Consider the following 19,693-nt stretch of genomic DNA (forward strand, 5'->3'; position numbering starts at 1 on the left):
ATGGTTGGTGGTGATTTATGGCAAATGTCTGAAGGGTAGGTGCTTCCCTCTTCCATCAACTCTTCTCCTGACATGCAGTAGGAAGGGAAATCTGGTTGCTGTAATACTGCTCTTTGAAAGGACTGTGCTTGTTAAATCATATTATAATCCGTCTATTTCTATGGCCGTACCAAGATTTGGACCCTATTTTTCCCAAGTGTTTTAGACTGATAACTCCACTGCGTGTCTTCCCACAGAGCTTTTGATCATTAGGTAAGAAACTGAGAAACAGTAGAAATGCAGAAAATGGCTGCTATTTATTTTCCACAGTGGTTTTGTAGTGCCCATATCATGCCAGGATGCTTACGAGAGACTCCAGAGGAGACACCAGGGTGCCTCTGAGACCTCTTGGCACACGCTTCAACCCACCTGGGTGGCAGCACCGTGGGGACAGCAGGAATCCAGAAAGAAGTGTGTTAAACCATCCTCACTGCAACAATATTTGTTTTAGCCCTTCTCCACAGTCCCACATTTCTTGCCCTGGACTAACGCATCGCTACGGAGCGGTTGGCTAGTGGCACGGCAGGAGGGGGGAGTTTTCCAGAAGGGGTTTACGTGAGCTATACACCATAATCCGTGGCCATACTCCCCCACCACACACCACATTTCATCTAGGAGGGACTTAAACCCCACATCCAGCTGCAGCAATTTGTACCAGATCTAGCGGGGCTGTCTTCATCTACGGCAAGATAATCCCTGTTTTTGCAAGGGTGTCCCTGCCCCCAAACACCCCCCTCCCCGAACCTGAAGGTTTCTGAGAGCTGGGGGCTGTTGAAAGAGCCTGCAGCTGCCTTTGTGCTGCTCCTGGAGCTGACCCCTGTGTCCCTGACATTTGTCCCTGTGGAATAAAGGCAGTGGTTTATACATGAAAATTCCTGAGGGTGGGGAACAGAGAAAGGCTATAGAAAGGCTTTAAAGCAACAGATCGTGCTCATTAGTGTCCCCATCCATTTAGCAAATGATAAAAGATGGAGAATGAACCATTTGTGTGAACTTAGCACATACCTACGGAAAAGGGATTTCAGGAGACAGGGGATTTCCTTTGGATTACCCCACTCCTTTTAGTTTCATGTTTTATTTTAAAAGAAAACACCGAATACTTTTTAAATCGGGGGCTGGGGGTTATTTTTGAATGGCTTCACACAATGCCTGTGAAGATGCTGGAGCTGCCAGGTGGGACGTCGCTGCTGGGCAGGGGTTTGGCTGACTCCGTACTGGCCCCCACACGACAAGGAGGGTTAAGGTTATGGGATCGCTTGTCGGTGCGAAAGTGCCCCCACGTGGAAGCTGAAAATAAAATCTCCAGTGTCTGAATCGAGTTAACGCGCCTGTCGTTCATAGTCTGCTCACTCACTTATTCCCTACTTTGAAGCGTTACACGGAAAAAGGTAGTTTCTTCTTTTCAGGCCACTTTCCTTTATCAGTGACCATTTTAGGATGGTCTAATGCATTCGGTGTTAGTGGGAATTCTACCTGGCATGCTTTGGATCAGGCCTTTCTCCCTGTCCTAGAGATGCTTGCATTGCAGCTCACACTTGCCAGTTCAGGGTGGTTTGTGGAAGGAAAGAAGGCGTGGAAAAATGGGGAAATGTATGGAAATAGAGGAAAAAAAGGAAGTGCAAAGGGAAATCCCTGCATCACCTATCAAGATGTAGTAGTTAACTGTTGCATGCCCAAAGGGCAGTGCGGGTGAACAACAAGCAGCAAACGCCTGTACAATAATCCTGGTTTACTTCTCACTTCACTTTGGAAACATATCGTTCAGGCAGACTGCCTAATAATTTCTCTGTGGTCCTTGCTGAGCCACTGTTTTGCAAAAATCTCGTGCACAATCTGTGCCATCCTGGAGGGCATAATCCCCTAATGCTGACCCGGCAAAGGAGTTTATCTATGTCATTAGATCATAGCTGTTTTCTAAGCCTGTGGGGAAACTGCTATAGCATGGAAGCAGTCAGTCTCTAAGACGACCCTTCCATTTGTAACGGAGGGGTACAAATGTTTTGCAGGCTCTGCAAAAATGTGCTGTGTCCCTAGAAACCCTGTGTGTCCCCTTGAGATGATGGAGGCTGGGTTCTGCTGGGGTTCCCAGGCTGTATAATGCTCTCCAACTTCACACCCACATCCCCCGACTTGATCATCGAGCCAGAAATGCCCATCGTGTTGTGTTTAGCTTAGAAAGGAAAAATCCTTTCTTCTGATTTTTTAGCCTCAGAATCAGGGCCTGGGTGGTACGGGATAATTTTTGCTCATGGTGCTTTGAGCTGGTGCTCTGGCATCTGAGGCTGCAGCGAGCTGCCCTTCTCTATGGTCCAGCAGTTTTTCTCTTCCCAAAGAATTTTGACAGGTCTCTCTAGTGCGGAACAATTGTATCTGCCCTCATTAATTATTTTGTGCAGGCCTGCAATGTCCTGCAATCAGCAGGGTCACCAAGTGAATTGATGATAGGGAAATTATAATGCTGAGCATACAGGACAATTGCCATCTGCTGTCTAAGGTCTGTAATTTAATTAGATTGCCAAACATTCCTTTTCAGATGAAAATGCAGGAAGCCCGGGGAACAGGGCTCGACTGGTTAGGCATCTCGGTGTGACCCTCCTCAACCCCCCGCTTTCCAGCCCCTGCGGATTTACCTGAGCTGCCCTGAAACGATCCCGCTGCAGCACAGGACTGACATAAATGTCCCCTTAAAGCCACCTTTGAGCACAGACCCACCATCTCTACTGCAGCTGTTTACAGCTGCCCGGTCCAATCCTGACAGCTTGTCTGAGTGTGGGCTCACCCCCTCCCCTGCTTGCTTTCCAACCCTCCGAATTCTCCAGGGTGAGATCAGTCCAGCAATTAAAGCATAAGTGTAATAGATGACTATGGCAAAAGTCCGTTGAAGTGTGTAGTCAGGGTGAACAGAATCCCTCCAGCATCTGCTAATTTCCAGGAAGAGCTATTTTTGTAGGTAGGAGCAAATATCCTTACCAGGATAAAGACTAAATTCACCCCTTTAACCCGTCTTGCACTTGTTCTTGGGAGTGAGAAATGTAAGAAGTGCCTGGGGGGGGTCCACAGCTGCTACTCAGAGCAAGAAATGGTGCCTTATAGTGCCTGCTGTAATTAAAACATCCCCTTCGTATCACTCCTTGCTTTTACTTTGAGGTTAATTCACTGCATGGTTTGGCTGACTGTGCCGGGCAGTGCAGGGCTGCTTGGTTGTGTTTTAGGGACACGGGTGGCGGGAGCAGCCGAATTTGTCGGTGGTGGCTGTGCCAGGCAGCCAGGGAAGGAAGGAATGAGCTGATTTACTGGGGGCTGCTGAGCCTATAGACTTACAACGTGGTGTGTTGCAATGTGATTTAGATGGGTGCCGTAATAAACCTTTCCCAAACTTGCTTCTTGGCTTGTCCATAGGGACTTCAAGAGTAAAAATGTCTTGCTGAAGAATGACTTGACGGCAGTGCTAGCCGATTTCGGACTAGCTGTACGGTTTGAACCTGGAAAACCTCCAGGGGATACTCATGGACAGGTAATCATTATCTTTAACAATAACATTTTAAAAAGTTGGGCTTGCCATAGCTCCTTATGAGTGGGGGGCATAGTTTGTATAGATGCATTTAATTCTCCTCGAGATATATATATTCCATAAAAGCTTGTGCTCAGACATAAATTCCAGGAGCTGCTTTGATCTGGGTGCGCAGGGAGAGTGCTCGGTCCCTCCCGACTGCTCTGCAGGTGGAGTCCCCCCGGCCTTGGGGGCAGGCGGCTTCTTCCTTGAAACACAGGGCTTGCTGACTCTTTATTGTCGTGGTATTTAATATTAATACTCCTAAAATTATTCATTTATTTTTAAGAATTCAGCCAGGCTGGCTGCTTAGGTGACCTTTAGCAACAGCAGTTTTTGTGAGCTGGCTACATGCTGCGTAAACAATTTACTACATTTTTATGGGTTCTTAATTTTCTGCCTTTGCGTTGTGGTAAGTGGCCCCTCATTCTGCTCTCGTGCCGGCGCACAGCAAGGCCAGCATCCCCTCCGTGTGCCTCGGGGGTTTTTTGAATGCCTGTCTCCAGTGCAGGCTCTCTTTTTACCTTTATCTCAGGAGTAGTGAACACTTTTCTGGGTTAGACACAGCCCCCACCAGCTTTCCTCATTTTTGCTCTTTTTTGGGGGGTTTTTCTGGTATTTTCCTTGCCTTTTCAAGTCCTGGCTTCCTCCTGTCCCCACTGCCTCAGATAACAGCAAGAACAGATGAGAATTTCCTAAGGGAAAATATTAAAGGCGTTTCAATTCCTGTTTTAAAAAGGTGGGTTTTTTTCCTAGCTCTGCTCTCCGCTCTCCTACGTTATGGGCTGTAATTCTGCCACGTATATAACCACAACCACATGAGGAGCTTGGTGCGGCTCTGCCTGGGCTAAACACAGCAAAGACAGGCACTATAATAAGGACTGAATCCCTACAAAACGAGAGGGGATCTTTTCCAGACAGATCCCAGCAAGCCAGGGCAGGGTGGATTTTGCAGGGTTTACTACTCCTGTGGATGCAGAGGACCTGATTTATCCAGAGCTGTCAAACCAACACCTTTTCTTACCATTTCAGGATATATCAATTTTACTCTTTTTTTTTTTTTTTAATATATTTAAAATTTTTTTTAGTGAAAGTGGATTGAACTTACAATGACTATGATAACCAAGTCTGACTTGACCTCAGGGTGTTTTGTGTGTCTCCAAAGACAGCATTTTCTCATGCAGCGTGTGCTGCTACAGCAAGGTGCGGTGGGACGCAAAGAAGGCAAGATTTCATCTGTACTCACCGTGCTGTGCTACATTTAACTTAGGTCTCCAGTTTAGCTCAATGAATATCACACACGTAGCCATGCACTTTGTTTTTTTCTTTCAGGTAGCTTACCTAGACTCAAGTGATATTAATGAGAATCGGTGTCAGAAAAAACAGCCCCCTTTTGCTTGTTTTTCAAGTGAGGTGCAACTTGAGCAGAAGTAGCCTTAAGGCTAATGAAATCAGCTGTCACTTATCTCCAACCAGCAGAGGCTGACGGGCCCAACTGGAATGTAACTTGAGTTGTGTTTTTTCTCTGTAGGTGGGAACAAGGAGGTATATGGCTCCTGAAGTGTTAGAGGGAGCAATCAACTTCCAACGAGACGCCTTCCTGAGAATAGACATGTATGCAATGGGACTGGTGTTGTGGGAGCTAGTCTCCAGATGTAGAGCAGTTGATGGTAAGAATAAAGATTGTCTCTTCCCTGGGGAGGGCTTTGTTTCTGCATGGTTTAGTGGTCCAGAGAATGGTCCTGGCTTTGTTTAAAAAATATAGTAATCAATGGCGTATTTTTATTAAGCAGCTAACCTGTTTTTCACTTGCTTGTTTTTTAACATAAGCTGTCATTCTCTGTAGATAATAAACTTTGTAGTGTTCAAGTCTCAAAGTGCTTTTAGCTACGCTGGTTACATTGCAAATTGGCTGAGAACTCAGAAGGAGGAGGAGTAGGTGATTCCTCCATCAGTGCTGGGTGTCCTTTAGTCCTGAGCCTGCCCTGTGTTGCTCTCTGCGGCACTCTGCATTTCTGCCTGTGACCAAGGCAGGCTTTGAGCTCCGGAGAAAAGCCGCACTCGGCTCTGGCTTGGCTCTCAACACATCACTTCTGCAAGGCGGTGTGGTAGCCTGAATGGAAAGCCCAGAAGTGAAGCACCTCAGTGAAATAGCAGGAACACGGGGCTGGAAGGATCTTCTTGGGTCATTAAGTCCATTTCCCTGCTATCATAAGTCATTAGGTATTAATCTTTGACTTTGCTCATCAATCCCTCTCTCAGCAGTGGGCTGAGTTTATTGTTCCATCTACAACTTTGGAGGATCTCACTTTCTCCTGAATGATCCAAAAGAATGAACTTTCATGGTTTCTCCTTTGTCAGTTTTTTTAATCCTAAAATGATGCTGCAAAATGGGGCATCTCTTCTGTCCAAATAGCACATCTTCCCTTTGGTGACATGCTTGCCATATGCAGGACCTTGCCCTGGTCAGGGAAGCAATCATTTCATTGTAGTAGCTCCAAGGCTGCTTGCTCCAACTTCTTTCTTCTTGTATAGAATCATAGAATTCTAAGTTTGGGCTGGAAGGGTCCTCCAAAGGTCATCTAGTCCAACCCCCCCTGCAATGAGCAGGGACATCTTGAACTAGATCAGGTTGCTCAGTATAAGGATGGGTGGTCTGGACTGAATATCAAGTTAATAAATTAACAGTGCCTCACCTGGACTTCAGATGTGTTTATTAGTATTACAGTAGGACTGAGGGGCTTGATTATAATTAGGATGTCTGCATAGGTGTGTGGTAAGAGAAGGTCTTTTCTTCCAAAATTTGCTATCTTACCAGGTAAAAAGACAGAGGAACGGGGAGGTAGGAGGCACAGTGGGGTGGAACAGTGGTACCCATATCACTCATGTAGGAATAACCCTCATCTGTTGAGGTCCCCCCAATATCCATTTGGATTTTTGCCTGTTATGTTTGTGATCTCCTTCCAACTCTTCTCAGGCAGCAGTTGGCCAAGATACTCCAGGTGCCATACACAGCACCATTAAGTCAGAGGGAAGGTTTCCTTTGGGATGATGGGGAGTTACACGGAACCTCATCTGCACTTCTAGCTCAGAAGTGATGTTGCGTAAACAGCAGATTTGGTTTGGAGATCACCAGTGCAGCTCTTCATAGCCTTGATTCCTCTTGGAGAAAGAGGAAGGGAAGGCTGTCAGCATTACTGTGCCATCTGTTGGAACAAGTGTTTCAGTTTGGTTTAGCGACTGGCATTTTGTCAACAATACTGAAAAGCTGGTTTAGTGATCTCATTTTTTTTAGAGTACCTAAACATCATGTTGTTGGTGTCACAGTTCATGACCAGCTGAAAGTGGTCAGCTCTTTTACTGAAAAGCTGGTTTAGTGATCTCATTTTTTTTAGAGTACCTAAACATCATGTTGTTGGTGTCACAGTTCATGACCAGCTGAAAGTGGTCAGCTCTTTTATTTTAGCCTGGAAAGGCCCTCTTGAAATATCTCCACTCTTGAAAGAGATCATGCTCTGCTACCGAGAAACTGTAAGTGATGCTGCAGAGCACCCTGAGAAAGCCCATCAGTTAAGCTGGGCTGCCGTTTGTGAGCGGGCATCTATGTATTGCCAAAAGCCAAATGACGTTTCAATAAGCAGAAGTTATTGTTACCGTCCGGCGGCTGCACTGATACTCATAACAGTTGTCTCATGCCTGTGGCCCAGGGTGGTTCACAGCCATAACTGGTATAACTAAAGCATTCAGAAATCATTTTGCACTTAGGAGCTGGTACTTCGGACAAGTGCATCTGGCTCCAATGTGTCAGGGCTGACTCAGACCTATGAAGAAGCCAGATCACAAAGCAAGAAATTACAAGTGTTGTTTATGCTTGACCTTCCTAGTCAGTGCCTAAAATGAAATTATGCTCATGCTGAAACCTTTCTCTAGGTTACTGTGTGTTGCATTGCTATGCTAAAATGTGAGGAGGATGGACTGATTTGCTTTTTCTATTAAAATATATCACGGACTACCTGGCAAGCCTCCTCAAGGAGAGCGGTGGGATCAGGAGGCCCGGCTGAGGGTTCAGATTCGTAACTCGATGAGGTGAAAAATGCGTGGCCAGACAAGCAAAGTCTTGGGGGGGGACAGCAAAGTCCATTTTGCAGGAGGAATGTAAATCACATTTGTCTGCAGTGACAGGTGAACTAAAGGCTTTGCTGCAGTGGGTTGAGGTTGCTCTGGAGCCAGAGCTCGCTCATGCATGGGGAGGATGTGGCTCTGTGGAGGACGGTTCTGTACTAACCCAGTTGTCCGTGTGCGCCTTAGGTCCAGTGGATGAATACATGCTGCCTTTCGAAGAAGAAATAGGTCAGCACCCATCCCTTGAGGACCTGCAAGAAGTGGTGGTTCACAAAAAGATGCGCCCTGTGTTCAAGGATCACTGGCTGAAACACCCTGTACGTCCCTCCTGGTTAACGATGGAAAATGTTTTCCTGTGTGACGGTAACAAGGGATGCGGTTATGCATCACTCATTAGCTTCAGAGGGAAGCTAACCAGTCCACCCTGGCGTGCAGATCTCCCCGGTGCTAGAGAGAGTCAGCACCAGGCGATGAGGGATTTCTCAACACCTTCCTGCTCCCCTTTCCATTTGTCCCTTGTATTTAGAGAGTAAACCAGCTGATTAAAGTCGGCCAGTGCTGAACATGGAGCCTGTGGTGGTTTAGTAGGACTCCTTTAATGCAGTGAAAGAACGGAAAATAAAGTTCCTTTAATTAAGAAAAAGAAAACGATCCATACCATTGGAGATGCATTCCTCACAAGCTAGATAGCATGCAAGACTTGAACAATTTTTTGAGGAAAAATTAATTAGATGTGAAGGCAAGCAGACAATGAAGCAAAATGCAGTGTGGGATTCCCAGAGGTAGATCATTTCAGGCTCGTATTTTTAATAAAAGAGGTAATTTTTTTCAGACTGGGAAGCTGAGCAGATGATGAAATCTCACAGGGCTTCAGTAAGAAGCTAAATGCCTCTATTCTGACCAAACTGCTACAGTTTTGGCTAGACTCAGGTGCACTAACTCATTGCTCAGAAGCCAAGGAGAGCTGCAGGTTGTAGATAAAGATGAGTATTCCAGTTCAAATGAGGGTTCAAATAAGAGCTGTGCTCTTCCAGCAGCATTGAATTTGGTCATTTTGGGGATATCTACAGAAGTGAGTGCAAACAAAGCAATGGTTTTGTAGTAACTGATATGGTTTTATCTCATGGTTTTATCATGGGAATCATACTACTTGATGTCTTGTCTTTTAAAGCTTTTAACTGCTGAATCTCGGGGTGTATTTTGATATTAAAAAAAGTACTTTTGGGGCTATGAAAAAAAGCTGGATGTGACCAGGTCCTATAGCCTTAGAAAGCAGAAGCTTAAAAAAAACCCAAACCACATATTTAAATTAATTTTTAAAGCTAACCTCATGATAATTTGCATACCATAGAGAAAACAGTCTCAGTTTTTCTTTACAGCATTAAGCTGTATTAAGTGGACCTCCCCACCCAAGGACGGTCCCCGGAGCAGACCTTGTTGCTGAAGGTGCTTTCTCCCCCTTGTTGTCCGCAGGGTTTGGCGCAGCTCTGCGTGACCATCGAAGAGTGCTGGGACCACGATGCGGAGGCTCGGCTCTCGGCGGGCTGTGTCGAGGAGCGCATTGCGCAGATCCGCAAATCCGTAAATGGCACTACCTCGGACTGCCTTGTCTCCATCGTGACATCCGTCACCAATGTGGACTTGCCGCCCAAAGAGTCTAGTATCTAAGTCCTGGTTCACTTTTGTCTTTCCAGACTCAGTGGATTTAAAAAAAAAGAAAAAAGTTTAAGGAAAAAAAAACCACACAAAAAAAAACAAAAACACAAAAATCCAACAAACACATGAATGCAGCTGCTATTTTATCTTGACTTTTTATTATTATTGTTATTATTATTATTATTATTATTTTTTTGGATTGGATCAATTTTACCAGCACATTGCTCTACTGTATTAAAAAAATGGACATTTCAGCAAGCATTCAGGTGCCGACTAATGAATGCAGAAAAGGTGCAGGTACCTCAGAACCTCAACAAACTCACTTCAGTTGTTTTTATTTTATTCAGTTTTCTGGGTTTCTCTTTATCGGTCTGTCTTCTGAGTGGAGCATCTGTGACATAAAGGAAAACCACCTACCATCTTAGAAAACACAATGCTGCAAACCGTGGAGGAAACTTAAGACTGTTATATAAAGAATACACCTTCCTCAAAAGGAATTTTTTCCCCATTTTGTTTTGGTTTTGGGTTCAGTTCCTTTTTTTTTTTTTTTTTGGAAGTGAGCTTCAAAAAAAAACAGCAGATGTGTCTTTTACGGATCTAACGGGTGTCATTGTAACATGGAAAAAAAGTAACCGGGCGGAGAATGTTAATTCTTGATGGTAGAATTGAAGGGGGGAGCTTAGAATAGGGGTGGGGAGAGTGACGTTGGACTTGGCAGCATTTGGGGAAACATCATTTGCTATGGAGCTACTTCTCAGGTAACCATTAGAGGAGGGGAAGGACATTTCTGGGCAGAGTATTAACGGCTGCAGTGTATGGAGAAAGCTGAGTTAAAGAGCCGCTGTTTGTAAGCAAGGCACTAGTTCTTTCTTAATCCGGTATCTCAAGCTTGGGTGGTAAAAGAGCAAATCAGAACTATAATTACCTTTTATTTTTCAACTCCAGATAGTAAAGGGAAGGATGCTTTTAAGCAGTGTGATCGGAAGAGGTGGGAAAATGTGTTTTCAGAAGCATTTCGGTAAAATACTGGGAGATGGAAAAATTTTTGCATCTCGCTTTAAGTGCGAGTCAGTTCAGGAAATTCGGCCTTGGGGTCAATTATCTGTCAGCCCAAGCTGCGGGTGCAGATGAGGAAAAGAGGAAAATGTGAAAACTGGCTCTATAATTTTTTTCCCCTGATTAAATTGGGGGAATCGATTAATTTTGGGTCCTGTAGCGTCCGAGAAGTCTATGAACTGCCCGGTTGCAGGACGCAGAAGCAGCTGTGCAGCAGCAGCGGTTATCGCAGCATCTCTCCGACTGGTTTCTTTGGCGCTGCTTTCTCCTTACTCTGTGACGAAACTCTTTTGTCTTAAAGTGGTGCATATTCTAAAATACCGTTACTCTTATTATGCCATAAACTCGCTCTAGTCAGTGAATGTTCCTAATGCTGCTGATTCAACATTGAAATATTTTTTTAATTTGCAAACCATGCAATGTTTAAAAAAAAAAACCTAAAAAAAAAAACAAACCACAAAACACACACACACGTTACGTGGCTTCCGAGGTTTAAACTGAAAAAAATTAAAAACTTCATGACCACAGACCACCTCAAACCAGAAATACCTCAGAATTTTCTACTTGTATGAGTTTTATTATATATTTTGTTAGTTGTGTTGTCTTGTAGTAAGTATATTTTAATGTAAGTTGGCTTTTATGACAAGGGAGTTTTAAAAAAAGAAAAAAAAGAAAAAAAGTTCCAAAATCTTTTAGGAAGTGCTACCATTTTTTGTTTTGTTTTGTTTTATAAAGCACCATTGTAAATAACTGTATACAGTTGTAGAATAACTGCCTATATAAGGTACCTGGGCATTATTCACTCTTATTTGTGAAGGCTGTTTCCATTCTGTGTTATTCTTTTTGTCTGTTTTAGTGAAAGGACAGTACATCTTTTTTTTTTTGTTTTGTTTTGTTTTGTTTTTTTTTACTTTGGCTATAACATGAATTCTGTGTCTTGCTAGACTGACAAAGTTATGTCCATTGGATGGCCAGAACTTCTAAATTTTTCTTTGTATTAAGCCAAAATGCAGTCCTAAACTAATCACCCTGTAACGAAAATGTAGAAAGTCTGTATTATATAAACAAATTGGACTTTTTACCACTGCCAAATTGTCAGCGTGCACCCTTGCACAGAAATGATTTATTAAGCAAACAAAATTGCTAATTGGAGAAAATATAAAGAAAACTGAAATATATTTCTTGAAAAATATAGCTTTAAAACCTAGAGGTCACAAAGGAGGACATGGTCCTTTATCTTGAAAAGACATTAAGATAATTGCCTTAATTTGTCTATCTGAATAAAGTCTTAACCTATTCTTTCAAGTTACTGAATGTATATTGCCTATTAGTATGTACACACATGTAACTGTGTTTTCGTGTGTAGGTTTGGAAGTTTCTGTTTCTTGATGTGCTTCTGTTGAGAACACCTGGACAAAACCAGACAGAACGATACCATTTTGACCCAGCCAATGTCCCCAGTGGTGGTTGGCATCTTTGGGCCTGATGCTGCAACGTACCTACACTTAGCATTAAGCGTGTGGGTAGCTCGTCTGGTGTCATGACATTAGGCACTACCTTAATGTTAAGCGTGGTCGTAAAGGTTTGCAGGATCAGTAGTTTTCATGTTTAATACATTTCTGCACTGACATTTATATAGAAATGTGACTATGTTTTAGAAGTGAAGTGATGTAAGGGTTGGGGTGGAGCGTAGAGCAGTTAAGATTGAGTGAATACTTGTTTCAAGGTGGGCTTGCTCCCATGTCCCCAGGAATGGGAGCCAGTTCATATTGCTGCAGAAAGAAAAAAGCTGTACTGTCTTTTAACTGTTAGTATCTGTTTGCTGTTCTGGATTTTTTCCTTCAGCATTATGTATTATGGCTAAAACAGGCTTATTACAGCAGTTGCTTTTTTTATCCTGATTTCTTTAAGAAGCTTTAAAGTATTTATTGAAAGTGCCATATGATTTTAATAGCCTGTTAGTCTCTGAAATCTTCTCTTTTGAGAAAGCATAAACAAAAATTCTCACGTGTAGCTTATCTTACTGCGGGGAACTGCACGACCGTACAAACTTTGACCAAATGTTGATTGTAAAGTGTTACATCTTCCCTGGTGTAATGGTTCCTTATAGATCATCTTGTCAACAGGATTCAGAAACTGATGTTAAAAAGAATTTCCAAATTGCGTATGTGCTCAGTTACAAATTTTAAATGTATGTAGGTGTGTGTGTCTTGCTGTCACAGCAGAGAAGGAAATCCTGAACTTTTGCTTATTCACAAATTTGTACCAGTTTAGCTAAAGCTGTTCTTTTAAACTGGTATTTATTTATTTTATGAATGAAGACAAGCTCTGATTAACTTACTGGTCTTTCAACTCTTGAGCTGTCAAGCAAGTAGTTTCCTTACCACTAATCTAGCATTCGAACTCTCATTGACAACATGATTTTGGTTCTGTTCAGTACAGAGGCTTTTTCCAAGACAGTTGAATCAGGCACATCCATAGGTGTAGCTGTAATAAGCAATTGCGTCTCTTTTCCTCTTAACACTCCCTTGAATGTGATGGGTACAACACTTCTTACGTTACTTCCCAAGCACTAAATTTCACTTCCCATTGAGATTTAGAGGAAGTAGCTCTCCAAAAACTTTGCTGCAGAATTTTATTGTTGACCTTCCTCTCTTGTATGGCAGTTCTTAGGTGAATATTAACCTTGAATATCCTGGGTAAAAATTCTCCTTGACTTTAGGAGACAGGATTCCCCTCTCTCCATTGTAACGCCCTTTATGAATTTATGGCACTGGCTGGGCTAGTTTCTTAGGTGGAGGAAGTTTGAGATCACAGTTTGAAACTGGAAATACCACAGGAGCTAAAATTGCTTTTTTTGAGACAACAGAGCTGTGACTTGCTAATGAAATTGCATTAGTAGAGCAAGGCTGGAAATTGTATGTGGCTCATGATGAAATAAATGTGCATGTTAAAAGAGATGGCTATAGACCAGTCTAACTATCAGTTAAGTAGCGCCAGGCTTATTCATTATGATTAAGGATTTTAGCTAGTCCTGAACATAAAGTTTTCTCTATTTAAGACAAAAGAAGATGAGTTTTTATTCTGCCTCGTTCTTCAGCTGAAATTCTCTTACAGAATATACTATGCTAGATAAGGTTACACCTATGGAAATGCCGAGATCTTTGTGTATGTTTGTTTCAAAGAGAAGGTCCATGAGTGCCCCCCAGTAACTCCACTGCATTTTACTTGGGTCTCCTGACTCACTGCTGTTCCCACTTGAAGTTCTTGGTTTCAGCAGAAGCAGCAAAAGCCTTGGGTCCACTCAGTCCAGCGTTGCTGGGGGATATTCCCAGGTTGGCTGGGTAAGGCCTCGCCATTAGGAATCCTGATCCCCCATAATATCACAGCACAGAAACCGGAGAACACACGTTTTATTCCTCTTGTGCTACTTTCTAGGCAGGCTGTCCCCTGTTTTGCAGGGGAAGGATCTGGTTTCACTTAGTATGGAAGAAAACTCGTATTGCAGAGGAAGGTGCTGGTTGATAACATGACAGTGCTGTTGTTGCAGTCCTCTTCGAGCCACACTCCACTTGAGAAGTTGCTAAGCAGGAAGTGTCCCGCAAACTGTTCTCACTTTTACATACAGAATATGGTTTGGTAACATTGTAAATAAAATAGACTATATAATAGAGGAAAATAAGGACATTCTGACTTTTTTACTTTTGGGAAAAAAAAAAGATATATTTTAGTTACATATACAAACAAAAATTCTACATTGTGTGAGAATTCTTTTATACCACAAATTATTTTTGTAATGTCTAATATGTTTCTGCAGGGAAAAGGGAGAAAGGTCTGTGTACGCACAGCAAATAAATAAATAAATAAATATTTATATATAAAGTTTAAATTAAGTGTGCACTACATCGAAGTCTAGAGGATAGAACAAGTTTAGCCTGAAACCAGTTTGAGGAGCAAGTTTGGATGTACTTGGACATGCTTTGAGGACGGCACTGAGTATAGGGTTAGGTTATCTTGCATGTCACATCCCTTCTGCTAAAGATACTTATTGCTTTTCTATGGCCATCTTCAGTTTAACCAGGAAGAGTTTTTTCACGTTTCCATGCGAGTATCCATGTGTGAGCAGTGTGTCTTTTGGCATATGCCGTGATGCTGCAGTGAGTTGTGAAGTCAGGGTGTTAAGAATTTACCGAGACCAAATAGCCGGGCTGATCTCACTCGCTGCTGTATCCGTTTATAGCAGCTGTGTCTGCTGCATTGACAATATGATCTGTAAGGAGCTGTTGCCAGTCGAGTCCTGATAAAACCGATTCCTAGAAGTTCCTTCTTTCTGGAGTGACACAACTAATCGGGCTTCACCAGAACACGCAGACACATGCTCTGTGTTCCCAACGTCAGATTTTACGGTCTGGGTCAGAGGCACTAAAGAAGAGGAGCACTGTCATGTCCAAAGTCCTACTTGGAAACAGAGCATTCCAAATTCGTGTAGCCAACCCAAGGTATTCTAAATGTATTAAAAAAACCTTAAAATGTATTCTTTTCACTGAAGCTAACTTTTCCCATTGGACCTAAAATTCAGTCCGATCTTTTTGGTTCCCTTAACCTTGATAGCGCAGTGTCACTGGGGTAAGAATTACTGAAAAACCTTTAAACCAAACAATACATTGTGATACCTTGAAGCTGGTTTGACAGCGTGCCTCTTGAAATTAGTGCTTAAATGGCTTCGAGTGGGCTCCTGCGATTGCTGAATCCTACACCTGTGTTCTTGGTGAATCCTGGCCCTGAGGAAGCTGGAGAAGACTTGCCATCCAGTTCTGTGGGACCATGAGTGTGCATGTGTTCCTGGAGCACTTTCTAAACACACCTGGTCCCTCACTTACATGGGACTTCTTTTTTAAAACTCTAGATTTAGCTTGACACTCGGTTCCCTGACTGAAGTAGTAATCTATTGAGTACCTAAAAGAAGTAATCCTCTTTGTTGGGACGCTTCCACAGAAAGAGATCATACTTGCGTTATGTCCATCCAGCTGTTCTGAAATGTAATGCTATTCTGTTGTGCCTTTATTTTTCCATGTAAAAGCAACTGCTGTAAGCTTTTTTTTTTTCCTTTTACTAGTTTTTTCTGTCTGAAAAAACACTTTTCATTGCCCAGCTGTTATTTCTGGATGCAGTCTGTGATCCAGGTATTTCAAGAACCAATTACCTCAAACCTCATGTTAAACAGTGTTGCTATCTGGATTCTCCTTGATACTACAATATTGTAACATACACAAACAGGAACCTTGCTATATGTGGGTGTTTATATATATGTATCATATACATATATACACGTGTATATATATGATATATATATGTAAATGGAAAGTGATCCCCAAGGACTGAAGGAAAAAAGCAAAACTTTTGTTTTCCAACATTGAAACCAAAAGGGCTTCTCTGAAGCTCTATAATGGCATTGTGCTGGATATATATCAAGAAAGTGTTTTCTGAAAAGTGCTTCCTTTGTTAGCCTTTTATTTCAGTATTTTAATGGGGCAGATGATGTGATTAAAACACTATTTCTGCATTTTTTGGCCCATTTTGAAGCAGAGGCCTCTTAATCTTTCCGGTTGTTAAAAAACAAAACAAAATGAAAAAAAACACCTCAGTGTATAACATTCCAGTAAGGTTAGTATTGCAAAACTAAAGCATGTTCTGGGAAGACTTCATAGCTTCCTTCTGTGAAAAGGAAGGCATTGGCCATACTTTGTAAACTTTTCCACTGTTTTGAGGAACTAAAATTTAACCGGTAACCATCCTAGTCAATTAAAATCCTAATTCAGTAGTCACTGGCATCTCTGCCTTGCCACCCCTGTTAAAAACAAAACACACAAAAAAACCCCAAAAACAACCCAAACCAAAAATTCAACCATGACAGAGGAGGAGGAGGTTGGAGCATTTCATAGCTCGTGAAGGTGAAGTTGGCACCAGAGCAACTTTGTGGACAGCAAAAAACCTGTTGGCAAGACGTAGAACCTGTCTGGCCTTTTCCTTTTTCCAACTACCTTCCCCCAAGAACCTTCTCATAAAAGCAGACCTTCAACCACAGTCACTTCTCCTTAATGGTACTTTGCTGAAGAGAATTCTGTTTAGGATATATTTTCTGGGGAAAACCAAAAAGTTAGAGCATTCTTTTCATTAACATTTTACTGTACGTGTTCCCCTCCCAAATGTCTGTTTTTAAAAAATGTATCCATGTAGCTGATGCAACATTACAGTTTCTATTTTACTTGGACAAAATGGTAGCTTTCCAATCCAAATGGTAATGAATTTACTATTACTAGTAATTCATTTAATTAATTGATTACTGGTAATTAATGGCTAGTAGTTAATTTACTATTACTAAGAGAAGAAAAGGAGATGTTTCTCTTTCCCCATATTTTCCTTGACTGTCAAATGTTTCTATGGCTATTGATGGTTTATGATTCTCTTTGGTAAATCATGTACAAAAGTACTAAAATCTCCCAGAAGGTGGCATTTTGCAATGCTGCTGGCCTTCCAATGGAATAACTATGATGCAAAAGTCGATCTGTTGGTGGATGAGAATTGAAGGAGGTGGTTACTGCAAACTAAGTAACATTCTTGACCTCAATTCTATGCCATAAGTCCGCACAATGCCATTGTCAATCTACTCAAACTATTTGCTTATGGATTCTGCATGATCCTCATGATAGAGTTGAAAGCCTGATCTTTCACCTGTTAATATTTTCACATTCGTCCTTAAGTTTGACAAATTTTATACTGTAAAGTTGGCTTAAGTACAGTTTGATGTCGATTCTTGTGGAAAGAGCTTTCTGCATGTAACATTAGACACATACAGTTAAACAACACAGCATAGTACAAAACTCACAAGAAAATGTTTTGGCACCAGCAGAAAGAAATCTCACCCTAACCATTTGTCATTTTAAACCATCTTATTGTAAGTTTTACCAGCTACTTCTAAATTTGTGCTTTATTTAAAGAAATAAAATAAAAATCCTAAGACTTGTCTAGCGTAGTGAAATATGTGTATATCAGTTTTAGGATAAATAGCTAAGTCTTATTACGCTGTGTTACTTAACTTGTATATATAGAGTATACATAAGAGTTTGCAGTAACCTGTTTCTCCAGGATTTCCAGTTTGAATGGATTTAAACTCAAACTATGAGATTAAGTAAATGATTTAGAAGATTGCAGAATAAACTGAGTGTAAATTACAGGAAGCTCTATCAGATGGTGAAATAATTTTTAAAGAGTCTTTTGGTCCTTGGCTCAAATTCAATAAGTACTGTTTGTATACCAAGATATGTGAAATGTAAATGTTGTAGGTTATATTTCACTCTTGTAGCTATAAAAATGTAGAACAGAGATAGCTTGTACTACTGAGTTAACAAAAGATATACTAAAGTATCCTGTTAAAGAAAAAAAAAGTATACAGAGTTAAGCTCGTTGCTGTAACCCCTTTTGGATTGAAGTGTGCTGATTTTTTTATATATGTATATTTTATATATATATTCTGCAAAAGTGTATATATATAAAATGTATGTATAAAATGGCCTAATGCAGACATCCATTGTATTGCAGTTATGAAATGAAGACATTTTGGAAAGACATTGTATCATAGTTCATGAATTTGCAGTGGATCTTTGTTCCTTTTTACTGTGGTATTTTAGAAATGAGTCTCAAGTTTGAAATTAGATCTGCCAAGTTGGAGTTTTGCTGCTTCAGCTTTGCACTGGGTGTCCGAATAAACCAGTATGAATGTAGTATTTGCCCTGTGTGAAGCAGCTACACCCCAACAGATAGGAGGAAAAAAACTAGAAAGAACTATTTCAAGTTTATCTTTTTGTATATGAAAATAAAAGTAAATTACAAATAATTGGTTCTCTTGTTGGTGCGACGTTAAAAATCAGTGTTATTTTTGTGTCTTTGGGATCTAGCTGGAGTATTTCCTTTTTTATAGAAGAATGTTTTGGTGCTTTAATGGCATCTCTGCTATCCAAAATCCTTATCAAAATCTCTGCAGAGGCATAGATGAGGCCTCTACTACCCATCATTTGTGAACTCCTCCAAAGGGAAGAGGGAGTTAGCTTGAATCGCTGCATCCTTTTAAGGGTGTTGCCTCTTGTAGCACTGTGATAACACTGCTTATCATTCCCAGTGAAGAACTGGTCACACAGAGCATTACATGCACGTTAAACTGTATCAATACAAAGTCCAGCAACGTAGCTGCAACTGCCAGTGATGGGGCATTTAAGCTAAATCCTATGACTTTGCAATGAAGTGTCTGTCCTTCCCTTCCACCAGCTCTAGCAGAGGAGGAGAGCAAAGAGCAAGGCTCAGTGATCACCTCAATGGTTCCAAACTGATTTACAAAAACTTGCCCACTAATACATTAATAGTTGCTGGAAGTGAAAGTTCCACTGAATGTACAGCTGCTATTAGAGCTGTGAACTGTATGAACCAGCACGCCCCTGTTCATGGTGCGCCTACTGCAGCTGCACAGCCAGGTACTTGACGAGGGCAGCTGGATATTTCCTTGGGCAAGGGAGGCTGTTAGCAAACAGGCAGCATGTCCAAGTGCCACAGGGCTCCCACTCAGGGAAAGAGTTTTGACTTAAGATACCTGCTGTCAGAGCGAACATCAGTCCTGGGGCTGAGATGCAGCTTCCATACACTGTGGCTTGCTTTGTTTCCGCCCCCCCCCCCAGCTTCAGCTGAGCACCAAACCAGATTCACTGAGGCAGCAGGACTGGACCTGGATAAAGATTTGATTTAAAAAAAAAAAAAAGCTTGATCTCCCTGTACTCGTAGCAACACAGAGCTCTGTAATCCCCACAGCATGAGGCAAGAAGATGCTCTCAGCCACAAACTGAAGCGTGGCCAGACCTCTCTGGGCAAGCTGCCTGCACTGAAGTGATGGTGTGGTGACACAGCCCTCATGTTTTGGTGTATTCCATTGCTAAACTGGTCCTTTTTTTCAGCAAAAATGCCTCTCGCTCGGTGCTGGGTTGGAGTGCTTGCAGTGGACCCACATGAGTCCAATATGAACATTAACAGACACCGGTGAGGGAAAAACAGTAGTAATTCGGCTGGTGGTTTTCCTGACAAAAAAGCCTGATGTCTAGTCACCAAATGGCGATTAAACCCAGCCGTGCACCTTCCCCTGGGGCCTGAGCCTAGAGCCATCGTCCCTGGCCTCACTGACTGGCGACTAGTTGAGCCACCCCTCTCCGGGAGGTCCCTGCAGTCCCC

General features: G+C 42.0%; 1 protein-coding gene across 1 annotated transcript in view; it reads left to right on the forward strand.

Moving 5' to 3' along the window:
• The window catches only part of ACVR2B (activin A receptor type 2B), a 98,069-nt gene extending 88,091 nt beyond the window's left edge, over positions 1-9,978 (forward strand). The window contains exons 8-11 of the mRNA XM_082015041.1: positions 3,439-3,553; positions 5,121-5,259; positions 7,898-8,028; positions 9,185-9,978. Coding sequence (XP_081871167.1) covers positions 3,439-3,553; positions 5,121-5,259; positions 7,898-8,028; positions 9,185-9,379 — 580 coding nt within the window. The 3' untranslated portion in view covers positions 9,380-9,978. The remainder of the gene's footprint in view (positions 1-3,438; positions 3,554-5,120; positions 5,260-7,897; positions 8,029-9,184) is intronic.
• The last annotated feature ends 9,715 nt before the right edge of the window (positions 9,979-19,693 follow it).

This window comes from Phaethon aethereus, assembly GCF_964289735.1.
Source record: "Phaethon aethereus genome assembly, chromosome: 2".
NCBI lineage: Eukaryota > Metazoa > Chordata > Aves > Phaethontiformes > Phaethontidae > Phaethon > Phaethon aethereus.